Below are 20,373 nucleotides of genomic sequence, written 5' to 3' on the forward strand. Positions count from 1 at the left end.
TTTTTTTTTTTTTTTTTCTGAGACAGGGTCTCACTTGGTCACCCAGGCTGGAGTGCTGGAGTGCAGTTGTGCAATCATAGCTCAATGTGGCCTCGAACTCTGGGGCTCAAGCAGTTCTGCTTCAGACTCCTGAGTAACGAGGACTACAGGCACGTGCTGCCATGCCCAGCAAATTTCTGAAAAATTATGATTTTTGAAAAATTATCTCATCGCACCTAGTCCAGTGGTGTTGCCCACCATATGCATTAAAAAGTATAAACTACATTAAATTTTAATTAAATCTTAATCCTTTAGTCCTTAATGCATTGTCTTGCTTTAAAATTACTATAATACTTATGAATTTACTACTACTTTTTTTAAAAGTACTACTTTTGTTTTGTTTTTTTGTTTTTGTTTTTTTTGTTTTTGTTTTGAGACAGGGTCTGGCTCTTTTGCCTGGGCTGGAGTGCAGTGGCATGATCACAGCTCACTGCAGCTCAACCTCCCGGGCCCAGACAATCCTCCTACCTCAGCCTCCTGAGTAGGTGGGACTACAGGCACACGCCACCATGCCTGGCTAATTTTTATACTTTTTGTAGAGATGGGGTTTCACCACATTGCCCAGGCTGGTCTCGAACTCCTGGGCTCAAGGGATCCGCCTACTCGGCCTCCCAAAGTGTTGGGATTACAGGCGTGAGCCACCGCACCTGGCCAAAAAACTACTACTTTTGAACCAAAGATCAATTTAAATTATGAGAATACTTCTCAGTTGGGCTTTCTCATTTCACCATTATTCTTTTTATGTCGAACAGATGGAGATATTCTACTTCTAATACCAACTCCCCTTGGCACTGGGGATTTCTTGGTGTTTACCGAAATGGAGGATATATTTTCACTTTATCAAAATCAAAATCTGAAACCAAAAACAAGTTCATTGACCTTCAACTGAACAGCTGGATCACAAGAGGGACTAGAGTTATTTTTATTGATTTTTCTGTATATAATGCTAATGTAAATCTATTTTGTATTATCAGGTGAGTGACTCAAAACTTTTTTTCATAGACAGTGGTCAGTGGCCTACAAAACTTCTTTATTAGTACAGTTGACCCTTGAACAACATGAGTTTGAACTGTACAGGTCCACTTAGATATGGATTTTTTCAGTAAATATATTGGAAAATTTTTGGACCTTTGTGACAATTTGAAAAAACTCCCAAACCAACCATATAGCCTAGAAATACTGAAAAAAAAATTAAGAAAAAGTTAGGCATGAATGCATGAAATACCTGTAGATACTCATTTATTTTATTGTTTACTATCACACAGTATACACAAATCTATTATAAGAAGTTAAAATTTGCCAAAACTCATGCACATAAACATGTGGCACCATTTGCAGTCAAGAAAAATGTAAACAAAAGATGCAGTAATATATCATAACTGCATAAAACTAGAGTGCGCACTGCACTAGTGTAAGAATTTTGTAGCCATCTCCTGTTGCTATTGCAGTGAACTCTAGTGTTGTATCCATTTAAACTGTCGTGTGATGCTCACCATCTTCACATAAGCAGTTTGTCCCTCCAATAAATTGTGTATCTCGGTAAAAAAGTGATCTCTCATAGTTCTCATGTGTTTTTTATCATATTTATTGCAATACCATAAACCTTTAATAACACCATGGGACCCATACAAAATGCCACTAGTGATACTGGGGGTGCTCCCACAAAGTAGAGAAATGTCATGACATTACAAGAGAAAATTGAATTACTTGATATGTATCATAAATTGATGTCTGCAGCTGCAGTTGTCCCCCGTTTCAAGATAAGTGAATCCAGAGACTAAGGACCATTGCCCTGGAAGCAGGGGGAAGGAAAGGAAATTCATGAAGCCCTTGCTGCAGCTATGCCAGCAGGTGTGAAAACCTTGCCCTTTTTGCAAAATACCTTTTTATCTCATTGAAAATGCAGCTTCTATGTGAAATTCATGAAGCCCTTGCTGCAGCTATGCCAGCAGGTGTGAAAATCTTGCACTTTTTGCAAAATACCTTTTTATCTTATTGAAAATGCAGCGTCTGTGGGAATGCAGGATTGCTATAAGAAAGGCATACCTTTAGATTTTAAATGATTTAAGAAAAGCAAAGTCGGCCAGGCATGGTGGCTCACACCTGTAATCCCAGCACTTTGGGAGGCCGAGGTGGGCGAATCACCTGAGGTCAGGAGTTTGAGATCAGCCTGACCAACATGGAGAAACTCCATCTCTACTAAAAATACAAAATCAGCCGGGCGTGATGGCACAGCCTGTAATCCCAGCTACTCAGGAGCCTGAGCCAGGAGAATCGCTTGAACCTGGGAGGCAGATGTTGCGGTGAGCCGAGATTGTGCCATTGCACTTCAACCTGGGCAACAAGAGCAAAACTCCGTCTCAAAAAAAAAAAAAAAGAAAGAAAAGAAAAGTAATCATATGGCAACTGGTAAAAGGAAAGTGAAGGATCTAAAGTTGGAGAATTTAATGCCAGCAATGATTGGTTTGATACTTTTAGAAAGAGGTTTCACTTTCAAAAATGTCAAGATAGCAGAAGTAGCTTTTGCCAACCAAGTGGCAGCAGACAATATAGCAGACGTCATTATGAAAATCATTGAGGAGAAAGGATATCTGCCTGAACAGGTTTTTAATGCAGACAATAGTGCCGTATTCTGGGGAAAAAAATGCCACAAAGAACATTTATTAATAAGGAAGAGAAGCAAGCACAAGGATTTAAGGCAGGAAGAAACAGGCTAACTCTACTGTTTTGTGCAAATGAAGTCAGGTTTATCATCTGGACTACCCTTATCTATAAAACTGCTAACCCCCTAACCTCGAAGGGAAAAGATAAAACACCAGCTTCCAGTCTTTTGGTTGTACAACAAGAAGGCCCGGACAATGAGAACTCTTTTTCTAGAATGGTTCCATTGATGCTTTTTCCAGTGGTTTACTTACCCCCAAACACAACATCTCTAATTCAGCCTCTAGATCAGGGGATCATGAGGACTTTTAAGGCTCATAACACACAGTACTCTTTAGAAAGGATTGTTGACACTATGGAAGAGAACCCCAACAGAGAGAACATCATGAAAGTGTGGAAGGATTGCATTATTGAAGATGCCATCATTATTATTAAAAACTGTGAAGCTATCAAACCTGAAACAATAAATACCCGCTGGAGAAAACTGTTCAGATGTGCATGACTTCACAGGATTTATGACAGAGTCAATCAAAGAAATCATGAAAGAGATGTAGATGTGGCAAAAAAAAAAAAAGTGGGAGGGTGAAGGATTTCAGGATACTGATTTTGGAGAAATCAAGAGCTAATGGACATCACACCAGAGGAATTAACAGAAGAGGCCTTGATGGAGATGGGTGCTTCCAAATCAGTGCCAAATGATGAGAAGGAAAACATAGAAACAGAACAGAAAATAAATGGACATTAGACATCTGGAGAAGGGTTCCGATTATTCAAGACTGCTTTTGGCTTCTTTTATGACATGGACCCTTCGATGATATAGGCACAGAAACTAAAGCAAAGGGTTGAAGAACTGGTACTGTGTAGAAACATTTTTAGAAAAATAAAAAAAAGTCAGAGAAAAATTATTATGTAAAATCTGTAAAGTTTCACTGAATGCGCTCCTCCACCTCTTCCACTCTGCCACCCCTGAGACAGCAAGACCCTCCCTTCCTCTTCCCCTCCTCCTCAGCCTACTCAGTATGAAGGCCACTAGGATAAAGATCATTATGAAGACCCACTTAGTGAATAGTAAATATATTTTCTCTTCCTTATGGTTTTTTTTTAGTCTGAGTCTCACTCTGTCACCCAGGCTGGAGTGTAGTGAGCTTGGCCTGGCATAAATCAATTAGCATGGTCCATGATAGGGAGGTGACCTAAGGTAACCCAATTAGACTAACGGGAATAACTTTTTTTTTCTCTTTGGTTGGTGCTATCTCTTTACTGACATCAGTGACATATAATCACAGTTGCTGCTTGTACACAATCATCTTGGGGAAGCGTAAGATACTAAGCTAACACAAAGGAGGGCAAAACTGAAGCCATCTCAAAGAAATGGAGCTAGATCTGTGAACTTACCACAAATGGTGTCTGCTGTTATCTCTGAAACTGCTGCTGTGTGACAGAAGTAAATTTCTTTATTGTTTAAACCAATTTAAGTTGGGGTTTTTGGTTACAACCAAAAGCCTCCTAAATGATTCAGAGGTAGAGAGCTGAGGCCCAAGTTAGGTCTTGTATCTAGCTTTTCCTAGAGAACAAACCACCTCCAAGTGTAGTGGCTTACAATAAATATTTCTCAGGTGTTTAGAGTTCAATTGATCCAGCTGTGCTTGACTGATCTCTGTTAGGCTTGCCAATATAGCTGCTATTTGGCAGGACCCATACATGGGTCTTTGAGTTGGTTCTGCTCTACATGTATCTGATCCTTCTCCTGGGTCCAAGTTAGCCCAGGCATGTCTTTTTCATGGCAATTGTAGAGGTCCCAAAGAGCAAGTTCTAATGTACAAACTCATTTCAAGTTTCTGCTTGCATCATATTTGTTAACATCCCATTGGCCAAAGAAATTTACATGGTTGAGTCCAGCATCAAGGGCTGGGGCAGTACACCCTCTTCTGGGTGACAGGCCAGGTAAAAAGATGTGAAGAACTATAGCTATTTTTGCAATATACCACAGGCTCTGACATTTCTGGGATGCTGGCTGCTATTACTCATTGAAATTTAAATTGTTCATTCTTGAGACAAAAATGAGCAACTTAATAAGCCATTCTGAAAGGAAACCAACAGATTTTAATGATCTGATTAGAAGAGGAAATTATCAAGACTAAATGATAGCTCTTTGAAGCTGCAGAAAGACAAGAAATGAGACTACATATTCTTAAACAATATAAAACATTGTATGTAATCTCCATGTTCCTAAATAAATTTTGAAATAATAAAACAATGTGATGTTACTTTTTCATATTGACAGTAGAACCACATTTTTCATTTTTTTATTTTTAATTTAATTTTTTTTGAGATGGAGTCTAGCTCTGTTGCCCAGGCTGCAGTACAGTGGCATGATCTCAGCACACTGCAACCTCTGCCTCCTGGGTTCAAGCAATTCTACTGCCTCAACCTCCTGAGTAACTGGGATTACAGGCGTGCACCACCACATCCAGCTAATTTTTGTATTTTTGGTAGAGACAGGGTTTCGCCATGTTGGCCAGGCTGGTTTCGAACTCCTGACCTCAGGTGATCCACCCGCCTCGGCCTCCCAAAGTGCTGGGATTACAGACATGAGCCACCGTGCCCAGCCTACATTATTTTTATTTTAAACCTTAGGATTTTAATCTCAACACAAGCATGAACAAAACCCTAATAAAGGTTTATACCTCCTTCATTGGTGGGTTCAGATGTGAGGGCTTCGGATGTTTTTTAAATTCAATGTATAGTTGATCTTTGAACAATATGGGAGTCAGAATCAAGCACTAGAAAAGGATTTGCTCTAGAATCAAACACTTAGTAAAGGATTACCATGATTGGATCTGCCTGGGGATTTAATCAGCTTCCCCTAAGCGATCTGGGATGGGTGGAAGACTGAATACAATTAAGATTCTGTTAGAAAAAAATAGGATAATGACTGCTAGAGAGGCAAACAACAGTGTCTACTATACACCATGTAATACTATGCAATAAAAAGAATGAGATCATATCCTTTGCAGGGAAATGGATGGAGCTGGAGGCCATCATCCTTAGCAAACCCACACAGGAACAGAAAACCAAAAGCTACATGTTCTTATAAGTGGGAACTCAATAATGAGAACACATGGACAGAAAAGGGGGAACAACAGACGCTGGGGCCTACTTGATGGAGTAGGGTGGGAAGGAAGAGGCTCAGAAAAAAACTGTCAGGAAGTATGCTTAGTACCCAGGTGAAAAAATAATCTGTACACCAAATCCCCAAGTCAAAGTTTACCTATATAACAAACCTGCACATGCACCCCTGAACCTAAAATAAAAGTTAAAAAAATTACTTTAATATCAGTGAGCCACTTTTATCTCATAAGTCTTAACATTTTTTCCTGAATGGACTATGGAATTGAAGTTTAGGAGATTTTGCTCCCCGTGCAACAGGGAGAGTGAAACACACCATGGCCTTTAAAATATGTAAAAATGAATAAAACAAATGAACTGCCTTAAGCAGCCAATGGATGTTATACCTTTTATTTTAAAGTTCTTTTCTCTCAGAGAATCAGAGTTTTTTACCAACTTCATTCACCCTTCCCAACAGTCCTGATCAGGATAAAGTGAAGAATACAAATTATTTTTATGTCCTAAACAAGAATGGAAGCATTGAGGTAACTGGCTTTAAGACATATGAAGAAACCCTTGTAATATCATATTAAGTCCAGATTTCCTCTCTGAAAGTTTTACACTTATTCTGTTACCTTTTAAAACGTTATTTTTTAGAAACTTCAGCAGACTTTGAAACTGTTAACTGGAGTATCTAATCAGTAGTTGTATAGATGCATATTACTTACACCTTATCCGTTTATTTTCATTTTTGTATAATTATCAGGCAAATTAAACAGAATATTATTTTTCCTTTTTGATTAGTCTGCACTTCAGATCATAATATTGAGTTTAGTTCACTTCACTCACTACCTAGTATGTGTAAGATGTAAGTTTTATTTGTTAACTGAGGTTTTGTTTTTGTTGTTTTGGGAGCACCTTATAAGAGTACCAATGACATTTGCCAAAATCTTTAGTAGGGATAATTAAATTGTAATATTGTGATAGAAATGCTGGTTCCTTAAATTACCACCAATTCTTAATTATCGGAAGTTGTGGAGAACACCGGAGAACCTCAAAATCTTTTTATATGTAGTGTTGGATTTAATTTTTATTCTTCTGTCTGCATATAGATTTTTGCATCCAGCATCCAACAGAAAACATTTGCTTTAGTAGAATATGTGACCTTGACATTTAGAAGCAAGCATTTCTGATCATCTAAAGAGGGAGAATGTATGTCTTCCCTCTGAAGTATTCAAAAATTATGTATATTGGGGAAGAGTTCTAACTAATAACAGTAACTAACGGTATAGCATTTTCTTGAACATATCATTCTCCTATGGACATAAATTATATTTCCAGTTATGAACAAGCAAGCTGAACACCAAATAGAATGAATGTCTGAAAAAAAAATCACAACTTGCTTTCTCATTTACATTGGTCTTTGACCACTGTGAATATTCAGGTATAGAAAAAGTGGAGCCACTATGAAATAAGTAAATCTAGAAGATGTTTAAATTGAACCCATTTCTCCAAGGAAACATACTTTATAAAAAAAACTGATTATCATTAAAGCACACATAATCATTGACTGAAAATATACTGAAATATAAATGCTTGAAATGAACAGTTGCTTTCACAAACCTGATTTTACAGATTGGTGGCAGAATTCCCAGCAACTGGAGGAATACTTACTTCATGGCAGTTTTACTCTGTGAAGCTCCTCAGATATGTTAGCTACTATGATTATTTTATTGCTTCCTGTGAAATCACATTTTGTATTTTTCTTTTTGTCTTCACAACGCAAGAAGTCAAAAAAATAAAAGAATTTAAGTCTGCCTATTTCAAAAGTATTTGGAACTGGCTAGAATTGCTACTTTTGCTGGTGAGTATATATTCATGCGTATGGTTGAAGGGGATCACATCTGAACCTACCAATGAAGGAGGTGTAAAAAGACAGAATCTTCTATTCCATCCAGAACTTATTTTGAAAACTACAAGTATCAAACATAAAATGAACTGGGAATAGTACTATTAATGGTGTGCCCTCCAAAAGGGAGAGATCTATTTTCTTCTGATTTGGTCCTTGGGAGGGTCAGCGTAAACCTACAGGGAAAGGTGATTCCAGAAATATTACGCTTTAATGTGCACAGTAGGTCTCCCCACCCCCACTCAAAAAATGTATTACTTTCAGGGCCTTGAGTTTCACCAGTCACGGGTCTTTGGGGGCAAGGCTGTTTAAAATAATCTATGTTGCCAAATCTGTTTTTCTCCTCATAATAAATTTTGAAAAAATAGACAAAAGACAAGGCTAAGCAGAATACTGACAGGGGTGAGCAGCCAGAGGGGACCTTGTGGGTCCAGAGGGCACCAGGTTTGGAGAAATAGTCCCTGAAAGAAACACCAAAGACCATCAGTTCTAGTCAATGAAATGTACTGAAATAAACAGAGATTTAGTCAGGCCGAGACAAATGTTAAAGAGCTTGGTCTCATGAACAAAGAACCAATGTTTCTAGCTTATACAATCTGATCTTTCACCCGTATTGGCCCTTAATTATAGCCAATCAAGTATTTAAGCCTTGTTTCCCAAAACCAGATTGAAAGTTTCTGAGAATCAGAAAGTATGCCACCTACCTCTCTGGTAACTCCACTAATATCTTACAAAGGACATAACATTAAATGTTTATCTGAGCATTTCAGGCAAGAATAGTCAAAGGAAAATGTTCATGTCAGTTATAAAGCTCTGATAGCTAAAACAACCCGGTTCTGAAATACTCTTTTAAAGGGTTGTTAAAAGCTTCCAGAAGATTTTATTTTTTGTAATTATAAATTGTTTTCTTGTAGTATTACACAGTAGAAAATGTTTAGCTTTTAAGTATTATGTAGAGCAGAAATCCTTATGGCCTCAGAGTTACATAATCATTTTATACATTTGTGCTTTACGACTCAAAGAAACAAAGATTTAGATAGGTTAGGATGGCCAAGCAATTAATATTTTTCAACTTTATAATAATTAGTGCTACCTTAAACTTGCATAAGTTGAGGGTTATTTCCATTTATGTAAAAGCATATGTCGTATCTTTCCTTCCCTTTATGTTAAACTTTTGATGAACTTTTTTTGTGTTTCCTCATAGGCTGTAAGATATTTAGAGGTAGAGATATTCTCTAATTTAACCCTTCTTATTTTCCCATTTAGTTGTGTTTTGTGGCTGTTTCCTTCAACACATACTGTAATGTACAAATTTTTCTCTTACTTGGACAGCTGTTGAAAAGTACTGAACAATATTCAGATTTCTATTTTCTTGCGTGCTGGCACATTTATTACAATAATATAATTGCTATTACCATCTTTTTTGCATGGATAAAGGTATTTATATTTTATTATATTACATAATACAAACAGTGTAATAGCATAATGAAAAATTAAACTAAAAAGTCATGGGGAAAAATATTTTTTCAACTATTAAGTAATTTTAAAAGTAGTTTGGGCCGGGCACAGTGGCTCACCCCTGTACTCCTAGCACTTTGGAAGGCCAAGGCGGGTAGATTCTTGGCCCCAGGAGTTCGAGACCAGCCTGGGAAATCCAAAGATACCAAAAAATATTAACCGGGTGTGGTGGTGCACGCCTGTAGTCCCAGCTACTCTGGAGGCTGAGGTGGAAGGATCCCTTGAGCCCTCGAGGTGGAGGTGAGAGTGAGCTGTAATCCCCCACTACACTGCAGCCTGGATGACAGAAAAAAAAAGAAGTTGGCCAGACGTGGCGGCTCACGCCTGTAATCCCAGGACTTTGGGAGGCCGAGGTGGGCGGATCACCTGAGCTCAGGAGATTGAGACCAGCATGGCCAACATGGTGAAATCGTCTCTACTAAAAATATAAAAAATATTAGCCGGGCATGGTGACACATGCCTGTAATCCCAGCTACTAGGGAGGCTGAGGCAGGAGAATCGCTTGAACCTAGGGGGCGGAGGTTGCAGTGAGCCGAGACCGTGCCACAGCACTCCAGCCTGGGTGACAGAGTGAGACTCCATCTCAAAAAAACAAAACAAAACAAAACAAAAAAAAACAGAAGTTTGGCCTTGTAATGATTGCTGGCAAATCCTCAAACACGCATGATTATCATTAAATATCTCCTTTAATTTGAAGCAGAATTCTTCTGAAATTAATTTATTCTAAGTAATTTCATCTTTGATATTCTCCTATTTCAATTAACTTTGTTCTTTTTCAGATATTCAAATTCATAAGCTTTAACAAGACAATGTCTCAGCTGTCATCAACCGTGTCCCGTTGTATTAAAGACATAGTAGGATTTGCCATCATGTTTTTTATAATATTCTTTGCTTATGCCCAGTTAGGATTTCTTGTTTTTGGATCACAAGTTGATGACTTTTCCACTTTTCAGAATTCCATGTAAGCTCTTAGTATAAATGTAATTATATCTTCTATATTTTCTTACAAAAAAATGGAAAGGTCTAACCTTCTATGATAAGTAGTAATATAAGCTTTAATATATTTAAGGTTAGTTTGATTTTATTTTTTTTTAGCTCACTGCAGCCTCAAACTTCTGGACTCAAGCTATCCTCAGCCTCCGAAGTAGCTAGGACTACAGGTGTGCACCACCACACCTGGTTGATTACATTTTTATTATTTTTTGTAGAGAGGGAGTCTCACCATGTTGCTCAGGGTGGTTTTAAACTTCTGGGTTCAAGTGAACCTCCTGCCTCGGCCTCCCAAAGTGCTGGGATTACAGGCATGAGCCACCAGCCTGGCTGATATTTTCATTGATGGCTAAATATCTATCACATTCAAATTAGGGTTTGGCATTGAAGGAGCCAAATGGGTGATGGTGTTCATTTTTAAGGTGTTACTAGGTCAAGTTAGAAAAATAATTTTTCATTTTTCATTGGAAGTGATAATTTTACCTAAGACAATGGAAATTGTCCCCCATGTCTGTATAGTATTTATTCTCTTGGTATTTTTTTTTTTGGACATGGTCTCCACTCTGTCACCCAGGCTGGAGTACAATGGCCTTATCACTGCTCATTGCATCCTGAAACTCCTGGGGTCAAGCAATCCTCCCACCTCAGCCTCCTGAGTAGCTGGGTGTGCCACCACATCCAGCCAATTTTTGTATTTTTTGTAGTGACAAGGTTTAGCCATGTTGCCCAGGCTGGTCTTGAACTCCTGAGTTCAAGCAATCCTCTTGCCTCGGCATCTCAAAAGCACTGGGATTACAGATGTCAGCCACCACACCCAGCCAAAAGAAATCTTAAGTGTTTTCTTTGGAGGGCTTCATCTTAATATTTTTATTGATATTGACCTGATCGTCCTTTGCTAATCTGCCAAACATGTATTTTTAAAATAGCTTTAGGCTGGGCCCCATGGCACCTATAATTCCAGCATTAGGGAGGCCAAGATGGGAGAATCACTGAGGCCAGGAGTTCGAGACCAACCTGGGCAACATAGAAAGACTCCGTTTCTACAAAAAATAAAAAACAACTAGCTGGATGTGGTGGCATATGCTTGTATTCCTAACTACTCAGGAGGCTGAGGCAGGAGGATCACTTGAGCCTGGGAGTTTGAGGTCACAGTGAGCTATGATCATGCCACTGCACTCCAGCATGGGCAACAGAGTGAGATGCCATCTCTAAAATAATAAAAATAATAATAAAACTTGGTAATAATTGGCATTGAATACAGATGTAATAATTTACAGAGCCTAGGAAATTTGTCTTACCGTGGGTAGTGAAGAGGAAAGGAAAGTATATAAAGCACAGAACAGGTAGAGAACTTTGGAATGGGTTAATGAGAGGACGTCAGTTTTTGGTAATGACGTGTTAGGCTATTCAGTTCAATCTCCTCTTGAGGACAATTTTAAAAGCTGGATGACATAAAAAACAATGAAAAATTAATAAGAAAGTGAGTAATAACTGGGTCAAAGTCAGAAGGCCACAACCCAGAGAAGTAAGCCCAGCACCCAAAGCTATTTGCCCTGAAGGCATTTTTAAGCTTTTTTCAAAATTTTTATGGTGATAAAATATATATAACATAAAATTTACCATTTAAACCACTTCCAAGTGTACAGTTCAGTGATATTAAGTACATTCATATTGTGCAACCATCACCCCCATCTCTCTTCAAATCTCTTCATCTTGGAAAACAAAAACTCTATACCAATTAAACAATAACTCCCTATTTTCCCCTTCCCCGGCCCCTGTCAGCCACCATTCTACTTTTTGTCGCTATGATTTTGATTACTGTAGGTACAACATATAAGTGGAATCATATATTATTTGTCTTTTTGTGACTGGATTACTTCATTAGCACAAATGCCCTTAAGTTTCATCCATGTTGTAGCATGTAGTCAGAATTTCCTTCCTTAAAAAGGCTGAATAATATTCTATTATATGTATAGTCCACATTTTGCCTATTCATTCATCTGTCAATACACATTTGGGTTGGTTCCACATTTTAGCTATTGTGGATAACAGTGCTGTGAACATGGATGTATAAATATCTCTTCAAGACCCTCCTTTCAGTTCCTTTGGTTATATACCCAGAAGCAGATTTGCTGGATCACATGATCTATTTCCCCTCCATATTTATTAAGGTATAATTAAAATTATATATATTTATGCTATATGGTGTGATGTTTTGAAATATGTATACATTGTGAAATGATTAAATCAGGCTATGTTTAACATATCCATCACCTCTCATATTTATCATTTTTTGTGGTAAGAATATTTAAGATCTACTTTCTTAGCAATTTTCAAGTATACATTATTAACTATAGTCACCGTGCTACACAGTAGATCTCCAGAACTTATTCTGTCTAACTGAAATGTTACACCCATTGACATACATCTCTCAATTTCCCTTGAATTCCACCTCTCCAACCCCTGGCAATTGCCGTTCTACCCTTTGCTTCTATGACTTCAATTTTTTCAGACTCCACATATAACTGAGATCATGCAGTATTTGTCATTCTGTGCCTTGCTTATTTCACTTAATATGATGGTCCTCCAATTTCATCCTTGTCACAAATGACAGTATCTCCTCCTTTTCAAAGATTGAATAGTGTTCCATTGTTTATATATGCCACATTTTCTTTATCCATTTAACCATTAATAGACATGTAGGTTGATTCCCTATCTCGGCTAAACAATGCTGCAGTGAACATGGGAGGGCAGATATTTCTTTCACATACTGATTTTATTTCCTGTAGATACACATACCAAGAAGTGGATTGCTGGATCATATGTTAGTCCTATTTTTAATTTTCTGAGGAATATCAATACTGTTTGGCATAGTGGCTATATCATTTTACATTCCCACCAACAGTGTATGAAGTTTTCTTTTCGTCTCCATCCTCAATAACACTTGTTATCTTTTTGATAAGAGCCATTCTAACAGGTGTGAGGTGATATCTCATTTTGTTTTGTTTTTTTGAGATGGAGTCTTGCTCTGTTGCCCAGGCTGGAGTGCAGTGGCATGATCTCAGCTCACTGTAACCTCCTCTTCCTGAGTTCAAGTGATTCTCCCACCTCAGCCTCCCGAGTAGCTGGCATTACAGGCATGCACCACCACACCTGGCTACTTTTTGTATTTTTAGTGGAGATGGGGTTTCACCATGTTAGCTAGGTTGGTCTCGAACTCCTGACCTCAAGTGATCCACCTTCCTCAGTCTCCCAAAGTGCTGGGATTATGGGTGTGAGCCACTGTGCCCGGCCTAATTTGCATTTTCCTGATTAGTGATGTTGACCATTTTTTCATATATTTGTTGACCATTTGTGTGTCTTCTTTTGAGAAATGTCTATTGAGGTCCTTTGTCCATTTTTAAATTGGATTATTTTCTTTTTTTTTTCTTTTTTTTTTTTTTTGAGATAGAGCTTTGCTCTTGTTGCCCAGGCTGGAGCACAATGGTGTGATCTCAGCTCACTGTAACCTCTGCCTCCCAGGTTCAAGTGATTCTTCTGGCTCAGCCTCCTGAGTAGATGGGATTACAGGCATGCACCACCATGCCCGGCTAGTTTTGTATTTTCAGTAGAGATGGGGTTTCTCCATGTTGGTCAGGCTGGTCTTGAACTCCTGGCCTTCATTTTTGTGTTTTTTTAGTGGAGACGGGGTTTCACCATGTTGGCCAGGCTGGTCTGGAACTCCTGCCCTCAGGTGATCCACCTGTCTTGGCCTCCCAAAGTGCTGGGATTATAAGCGTGAGCCACCTAGCCCTGTTCACTTTTCTTCTTTTTTCTGTTTCTCAGACTCAATAATATAAATTATCCTATCTTCAAGTTCATTGATTCTTTTTTCTGCCTGCTCAAATCTTCCTTTGAATCTCTTTAGTAAATTTCTCATTTTGGTTATTATTTTTCCATCTTGGAATTTTTTGTTTCTTTTTAGGTTTTCACTTTATTGATATTTCCATTTTGTTCACATTTCCTTGATTTTATCCATGCTTTCCTTTAGTTCTTTCAGCATCTTTAAGACAGTTATTTTAAAGTATTTGTCTAGTAGGTCGTCATCTGGTCTCTCTGAGAGACAGTATCTACTAGCTTGCATTTTGTTTTGTTTTGTTTTTGTTTATTCCACTGAATGGCTCATATTTCCCTGTTTGTGTATCTAGTGATTTTTTGATGAATTTTTAGATTCAAACTTTGTATGTCTTGTGATTTTGTGATTTTTAAAAAATTCAAACCAAGCTGGGTATAGTGGCTCACATTTTGGAGCCATTGCACTTTGGGAACCTCCTAGCACTTTGGGAGGCCAAGGCAAGTGGATCACTTGGGCCCAGCAGTTTGAGACCAGCCTGGGAAACTAAGGGAGACCATGTCTGTACAAAAAATAAAAAATAATAAAAATTCAAACCAGACATTTGCATCTAATAATGTGTTAACTTTGAAAATCAGATTCTTCCCCTTCCCCAGGGTTTGCCATTTTTTGTTCTTATTTTTTATTTTTATAGTCTGGCTCCATGCCAAGGATCACCCTGAGTTGCACACTTAAAGTCTTCTCAGGTTTTTCCTCAGCCTATGCCCTTCCCTGGGAATGCACAATGACTTCCTAACTTTCCCCTGATATGGAATTTGTTCTGAATGTCCTAGTCTTTAATGTCTGGATCCCAAAAAAGGAAAAGAGAAGAATAAAGTGAGAGGTAGGGGAAGGATAACAGCCCTTTAAATCCCAAGGACATTGCTTCAGCTGAAGGACAATGGTCTTGCAACAATGGAGGAGATGCAACAATGGCTGCCCACCTCAGTGCCTGCATCTCCACGATCAGAAGCAGCAATCACCAGTCACCATACAGATCCCCAATATTTGAAAGACATGGTATTTTTTCCCCACATGGCTCCCATAAGCTACATGCATGCTGCTTCACACACATGTGAATGGATCCCATCTATGAGGCTAATGAGTAGGGGATGCATAGCTATTGAGATAAAAGCTGAAATTGTCCAAAATTAACTGCAATTTACTGTCCAAGCCTTTCCCTGGAAGTTGCAGGCCTTCTTCAACAGACTCTAGAGTTCCAAAGTAGTACATCTGACAGATTCTGCCCATGTAATTATTGTCTAGATGGGGACAGGGGAGAAATAGTTTCCTGTTTCCTGTGGTTCTCTTTCACCTTCCAAGAATCTTTTTTTTTTTGCTGATCCAGAAGAAATAGTTGAGAAACTGTGTTACTGGCCACCTCTCAGGAAGGAGACAGAGGCAAGGGCCTGCACAGTGTGTGTGTGTGTGTGTGTGTGTAGGGAGAGGACTATCTAGTCACCTTTCTATACATCATAAAGGAAGCTTGAATTGCTACACCCTCAAGTTAAAGATGAATCTCTTGTAGTGACCCAATGAATGACTCCGAGAGAGACTGGAAAGTCTTATTAATGACAAATGGCATGTTATTATGAAACAGGCTTTTAGGTATTGTAATTCAATAAGGGAAAACTCTATCTAAAGTTAACAGGGGCATCAGAAAGTTACAAAACAGTATTTTCATTCAATATAACCCTGTATGTTGAGGTGTCATGGTGCTTTCAGCTTGCAAAAAAGAAACAAAATGGATAAACTAAGTTCCAATTAAGAAAAGAGAGACTATATTTGGAGCCTCCAGTTTCTATGAGATTATAACCATTCAGTAAATGCTTCAGTTTTTGTCATTCTCACTATTACAGAGCAGAAGTATCTTAACACTTTCCTGACAGAAAAGGGTTGAATGGAAGCTTTGCTTACTAAGCTAATTTCTGGAGAGGAGAAAAGAATGAGAATGGTTCCTTTATCTTTTTTTTTTTTTCAACTCAAAGATAAAAAGATAAAAGATCATGGCAGAAACACAAAAACAGAACCTCTTATTCTCCTATGCCAGAAAAAAATATTTGATTTGTGGTGAGACTTGGTTTCCTTCCAATTCAGTATTTTCTCTATCTTATGGAGGAAAGCATTACAAACCAGTACTAAAAGCAAGATAAATACTTTAGGTATGATTTGGTCAGGTCTTACCTAGGTGCCGAGGATGGAATCTCAGATAACTCTGAGTCCGAGGACTTCATGTAGCCCATTTCTTTGAATGCTTTTTCTTCCTTCATTAAATCTCTTTGCTCCTTTTATGTGACTGGCAAAAGCAATAAGGGACAAGCAGCCTTTCTCCCTTTTCACTGACCAACTACGCAGAGTTATCAACATACGATTAAAAATTTCTTTCCACACGCCTGTAATCCCAGCACTTTGAGAACCCAAGGCGGGTGGATCACCTAAGGTCAGGAATTTGAGACCAACCTGGCCAACGTGGTGAAACCCCATCTCTACTAAAAATACAAAAATTAGCCAGGCATGGTGACACGTGCCTGTCATCCCAGCTACTCAGGAGGCTGATGAGGCAGGAGAATCGCTCGAACCAGGGAGATGGAGGTTGCAGTGAGCCAAGATCCCACCACTGCACTCCAACCTGGGTGACAAGAGGGAAACACCGTCTCAAAAAAAAATTCTTTCCAAATTTCCTCATAGAATAAAGCACACACACACATAATTTAAACTGATATTCCTGGTATGTCTAGTGAGACCACTGCAAGTTAATAATGAGAAAATGAAATAAGATTTTCAAGTTAGAAAATTCTAATTCTATTTGTTACTACTGTGCTACTCGAAGTCTTAATTTCTTCATTTTCCATCTTTAAAATTAGAAAAAGGAAGGTTTGAAATACTTTAAAGTGGTATTTCTTATCAAACCAGGGTATCAAAGAGGGTAAAATAAACCTTAGGATCATGTTGAGTATTATTATCAGCACTTGTTTGAGACTAGCAAGTGACAAATTGTTGGCATCCCTATTTTATCAGAATTTAAGAGTTAGTTAAGACAAAAATTCACTTCACTGACATTAGAAAGTTTAGGGCTCTTGGGTCTAAACCTTCTACAAGTTGAAAAAAAATCACTTGTTGAGCAAATTCAAAGTTCTAATGTTTAGAAGGGCACAGGCATAGCCGGCCAAGGAGGCCACTGCCAAAACCAGTTAGTAAACGGGTATCTCAGGTTCAAATGTTATAGGTGGGCTGGGTGTGGTGGCTCATGCCTGTAATCCCAGCACTTTGGGAGGCCGAGGCAGGCGGATCACTTAAGTCCAGGAGTTTGAGATCAGTCTGGCCAACATGGTGAGGCTGTCTCTACTAAAAATACAAAAAAAGTAGCCGGGCATGGTGATGCACACCTGTAATCCCAGCTACTTGGGAGGCTGAGGCAGGAGAATCACCTGAACCTGGGAGACAGAGGTTGCAGTGAGCCGAGATAGCACCACTGCACTCCAGCCTGGGTGACAGAGTTTGACTGTTTCAAAAAAAAAAAAAAGTTATAGATGAACACTGAGTTCACATTCATTAAAGCAGTCATTTCCTACATTACCTATTCAGCTATTGAGGTACCTTAACTCTTTCTTTTAGGGGAATTTTCTACATCCAATTTTATGCAACTCTGTACTAACATAATTAAAGTCAGAAAGCATATGCCATATGCTGCTAGATATCCTCTTAGAGACATTAGTAACTCCCATCAGTTGTCATGTATGTACATGAAGGTATACGTTTTCTAATGTTTTTCTCTCTTAAAGATTTGCACAATTTCGAATTGTTCTTGGAGATTTTAATTTTGCTGGTATTCAGCAAGCCAATCCTATCTTGGGACCCATTTACTTCATCACTTTCATCTTTTTTGTGTTCTTTGTCCTGCTGGTAAGAATGATAATATATATTCCTTACATTTCTTACTTTTTAGAATAAAAAATAAAATTATTCATTTAGAATAAACTATTATTTCTGCTCAGCTGTCAGGGTACTTTACATTTATTAAGAATTGTGTGGATCCCTAGTAATCCAGGTTCACTAGTCCAGTGACTGTTTTCAAGTTGTCCAATGGAGAATCTAATCACAGTAGTTAATTTCTGGGTGTTTTAGATGGGAATGTGCTAAATCCTTCACATAAATAATCTGAATGTCCCAGGTCTCTTCAGGCTGGGACAATGCATGCCATGAGCCATGAATGTGGCCATTAATATTCTGCCCATATTGCAATGGCTTTTGGCCCTTACAGCTAAACACTTAACACGTTGTGGTTTTCAGGAGTTATCAGGATGGATCTCTCACACGCACTCAGAACAAGTCTATTTGGGCTTCCTAACCAAGGAACCTTGCCTTTCTAGTCAAGGCATTGTACTGTCCTCCATGAAAACACTTTTTGTCAGGCACGGAAGTTATCCCTTGGTGACAGACAAGAGTCTTAGGGTGACAGAGCTGGGCCACAGTTAAAGGTGGGCTGGTGGGGTAAGAATATCCTTTCTACATTTGTGTTATCTGGACTAGCAGTTGCAGGAGCTGTAGTAAGACTGTGAATTTAAACAGCTTCATAGAATTTAAAAACAACAGTAACAACAAACACCCTTGGCTGGATGCAGTGGCTCACACTTATAATCCTAGCACTTTGGGAGGCAGAGGCAGGCAGATCGCTTGAGCTCAGGAGTTCGAGACCAGCCTGGGCAACATGATGAAATGCTGTCTCTACTAAAAATACAAAAATTAGCCAGGCTTGCTGATGCACACCTATAATCCCAGCTACTTGGGAGGCTGAGGCATGAGAATCGCTTGAACCTGGGAGTGGGAGGCTGCAGTGAGCTGAGATCGCACAACTGCACTCCAGCCTGTGCAACAGGGTGGGACCCTGTCTCAAAAACAAACAAACAAAAAACACCCTTATGAACACATAATTACATCACTCTAAATTTTCTTCCATTATGTAATATTGCATATATATAACCAGTTCATATGCATTCTTTTACATTCTGCTTTTCTCATTTGCCATAAACATATTTGCCCATACCCACACACCACACGTTTTCTATTCTACTTATTGTCTGCATAGTCATTTCCCCATTTTTGAGCATATGGGTTACTTTTAAAACTTGATGTTTTGCTTGTTTCTTTTTTATTATTTATTTATTTATTTGAGACAGAGTCTTGCTCTGCCCCCCGGGCTGGAGTGCAGTGGGTGCGATCTTACTCGGCTCACTGCAACCTCCACCTCCTGGGTTCAAGAGATTCTCCTGCCTCAATCTCCTGAGTAGCTGGGACTACAGATGTACGCCACCATGTCTGGCTAATTTTTGTATTTTTAGTAGAGATGGGGTTTTGCCATGTTGGCCAGGCTGGTCTTGAACTCCTGTCCTCAAGTGATTCACCCACCTTGGCCTCCCAAAGTGCTGGGATTACAGGTGTGAGCCACCATGCCTGGCCTACTTTTAAAATTTAAATACAATTTTACAAACCTGAAACTTGTTAAAATCACTAACATTTAAACTAAATTTTTATTGAAATAATTATTTGAATATTTATCCCTAGAATATGTTCTTGGCAATTATTAATGATACCTATTCTGAAGTGAAAGCTGATTATTCAATAGGCAGAAGGCCGGATTTTGAACTTGGTAAAATGATTAAACAGGTAAGTCAAATTTCTTTCCTAATTAAAATTCTAAGACAAATCTCATACAGTTTATCCTCTTGTAGTTTGAATACCACTTAACCCCACGTGGTCGTGTTCTCCCCACTCCCACCCCCAGGGTTTGTTTTGTGTTTTGATCCAGTGTTACTGATACTCGCATTATTTCATTACTACAGAAGTGAGATATGCTCTCTGGCTTCAAAAATGTAGCCAAAATTATTTCAGAGTGCAATATATCAAATAGTTAGTGAGTGATTTCCTAAATGCAAAGCACTGTTGAGTATTATAATAAAACCCTCTCTTCCTTCCGGAAAGTTTTTGCTCTGGATGCTGTTAAATTTCTATCAATCTAAACTCAGAACTCCATGTGTCTTGTCTTCCTCACTTTCCTGTTTCTGTTCATGGCAACACTATCCTGTCAAGTCACTCCTGGCTCAAGAAACTTAAAAAGAATTTGTTTGCTTGTCCCTTATATAGTCTATTGTCATGGCACATGTATAGTTTATCTCTGTAGTTCTTGCTTACATTTGTGCAATACTTTAAATTCTAACTGTCGCTAGACGAGGCTTTCAGCACTTTTCTCCCAGCCTTCACCATGGTAACATTTCCTGAC

The 20,373-nt window shown here is 38.6% G+C and overlaps 1 protein-coding gene across 4 annotated transcripts in view; it reads left to right on the forward strand.

Annotated features, from left to right (window-relative positions):
- PKD2L2 (polycystic kidney disease 2-like 2) overlaps positions 1-20,373 on the forward strand; it is a 49,153-nt gene that overhangs the window by 10,171 nt on the left and 18,609 nt on the right. For 2 of the 4 annotated variants that reach the window (XM_011935280.1, XM_011935281.1), the window contains exons 5-10: positions 792-1,013; positions 7,444-7,672; positions 8,984-9,154; positions 10,015-10,196; positions 17,879-17,999; positions 19,659-19,760. In XM_011935280.1, the coding sequence (XP_011790670.1) occupies positions 792-1,013; positions 7,444-7,672; positions 8,984-9,154; positions 10,015-10,196; positions 17,879-17,999; positions 19,659-19,760 (1,027 nt within the window). The remainder of the gene's footprint in view (positions 1-791; positions 1,014-7,443; positions 7,673-8,983; positions 9,155-10,014; positions 10,197-17,878; positions 18,000-19,658; positions 19,761-20,373) is intronic. The other 2 variants (XM_011935282.1, XM_011935283.1) reach the window with 2 other exon arrangements.

This window comes from Colobus angolensis, unplaced genomic scaffold, assembly GCF_000951035.1.
Source record: "Colobus angolensis palliatus isolate OR3802 unplaced genomic scaffold, Cang.pa_1.0 Scaffold142, whole genome shotgun sequence".
Lineage (NCBI taxonomy): Eukaryota > Metazoa > Chordata > Mammalia > Primates > Cercopithecidae > Colobus > Colobus angolensis.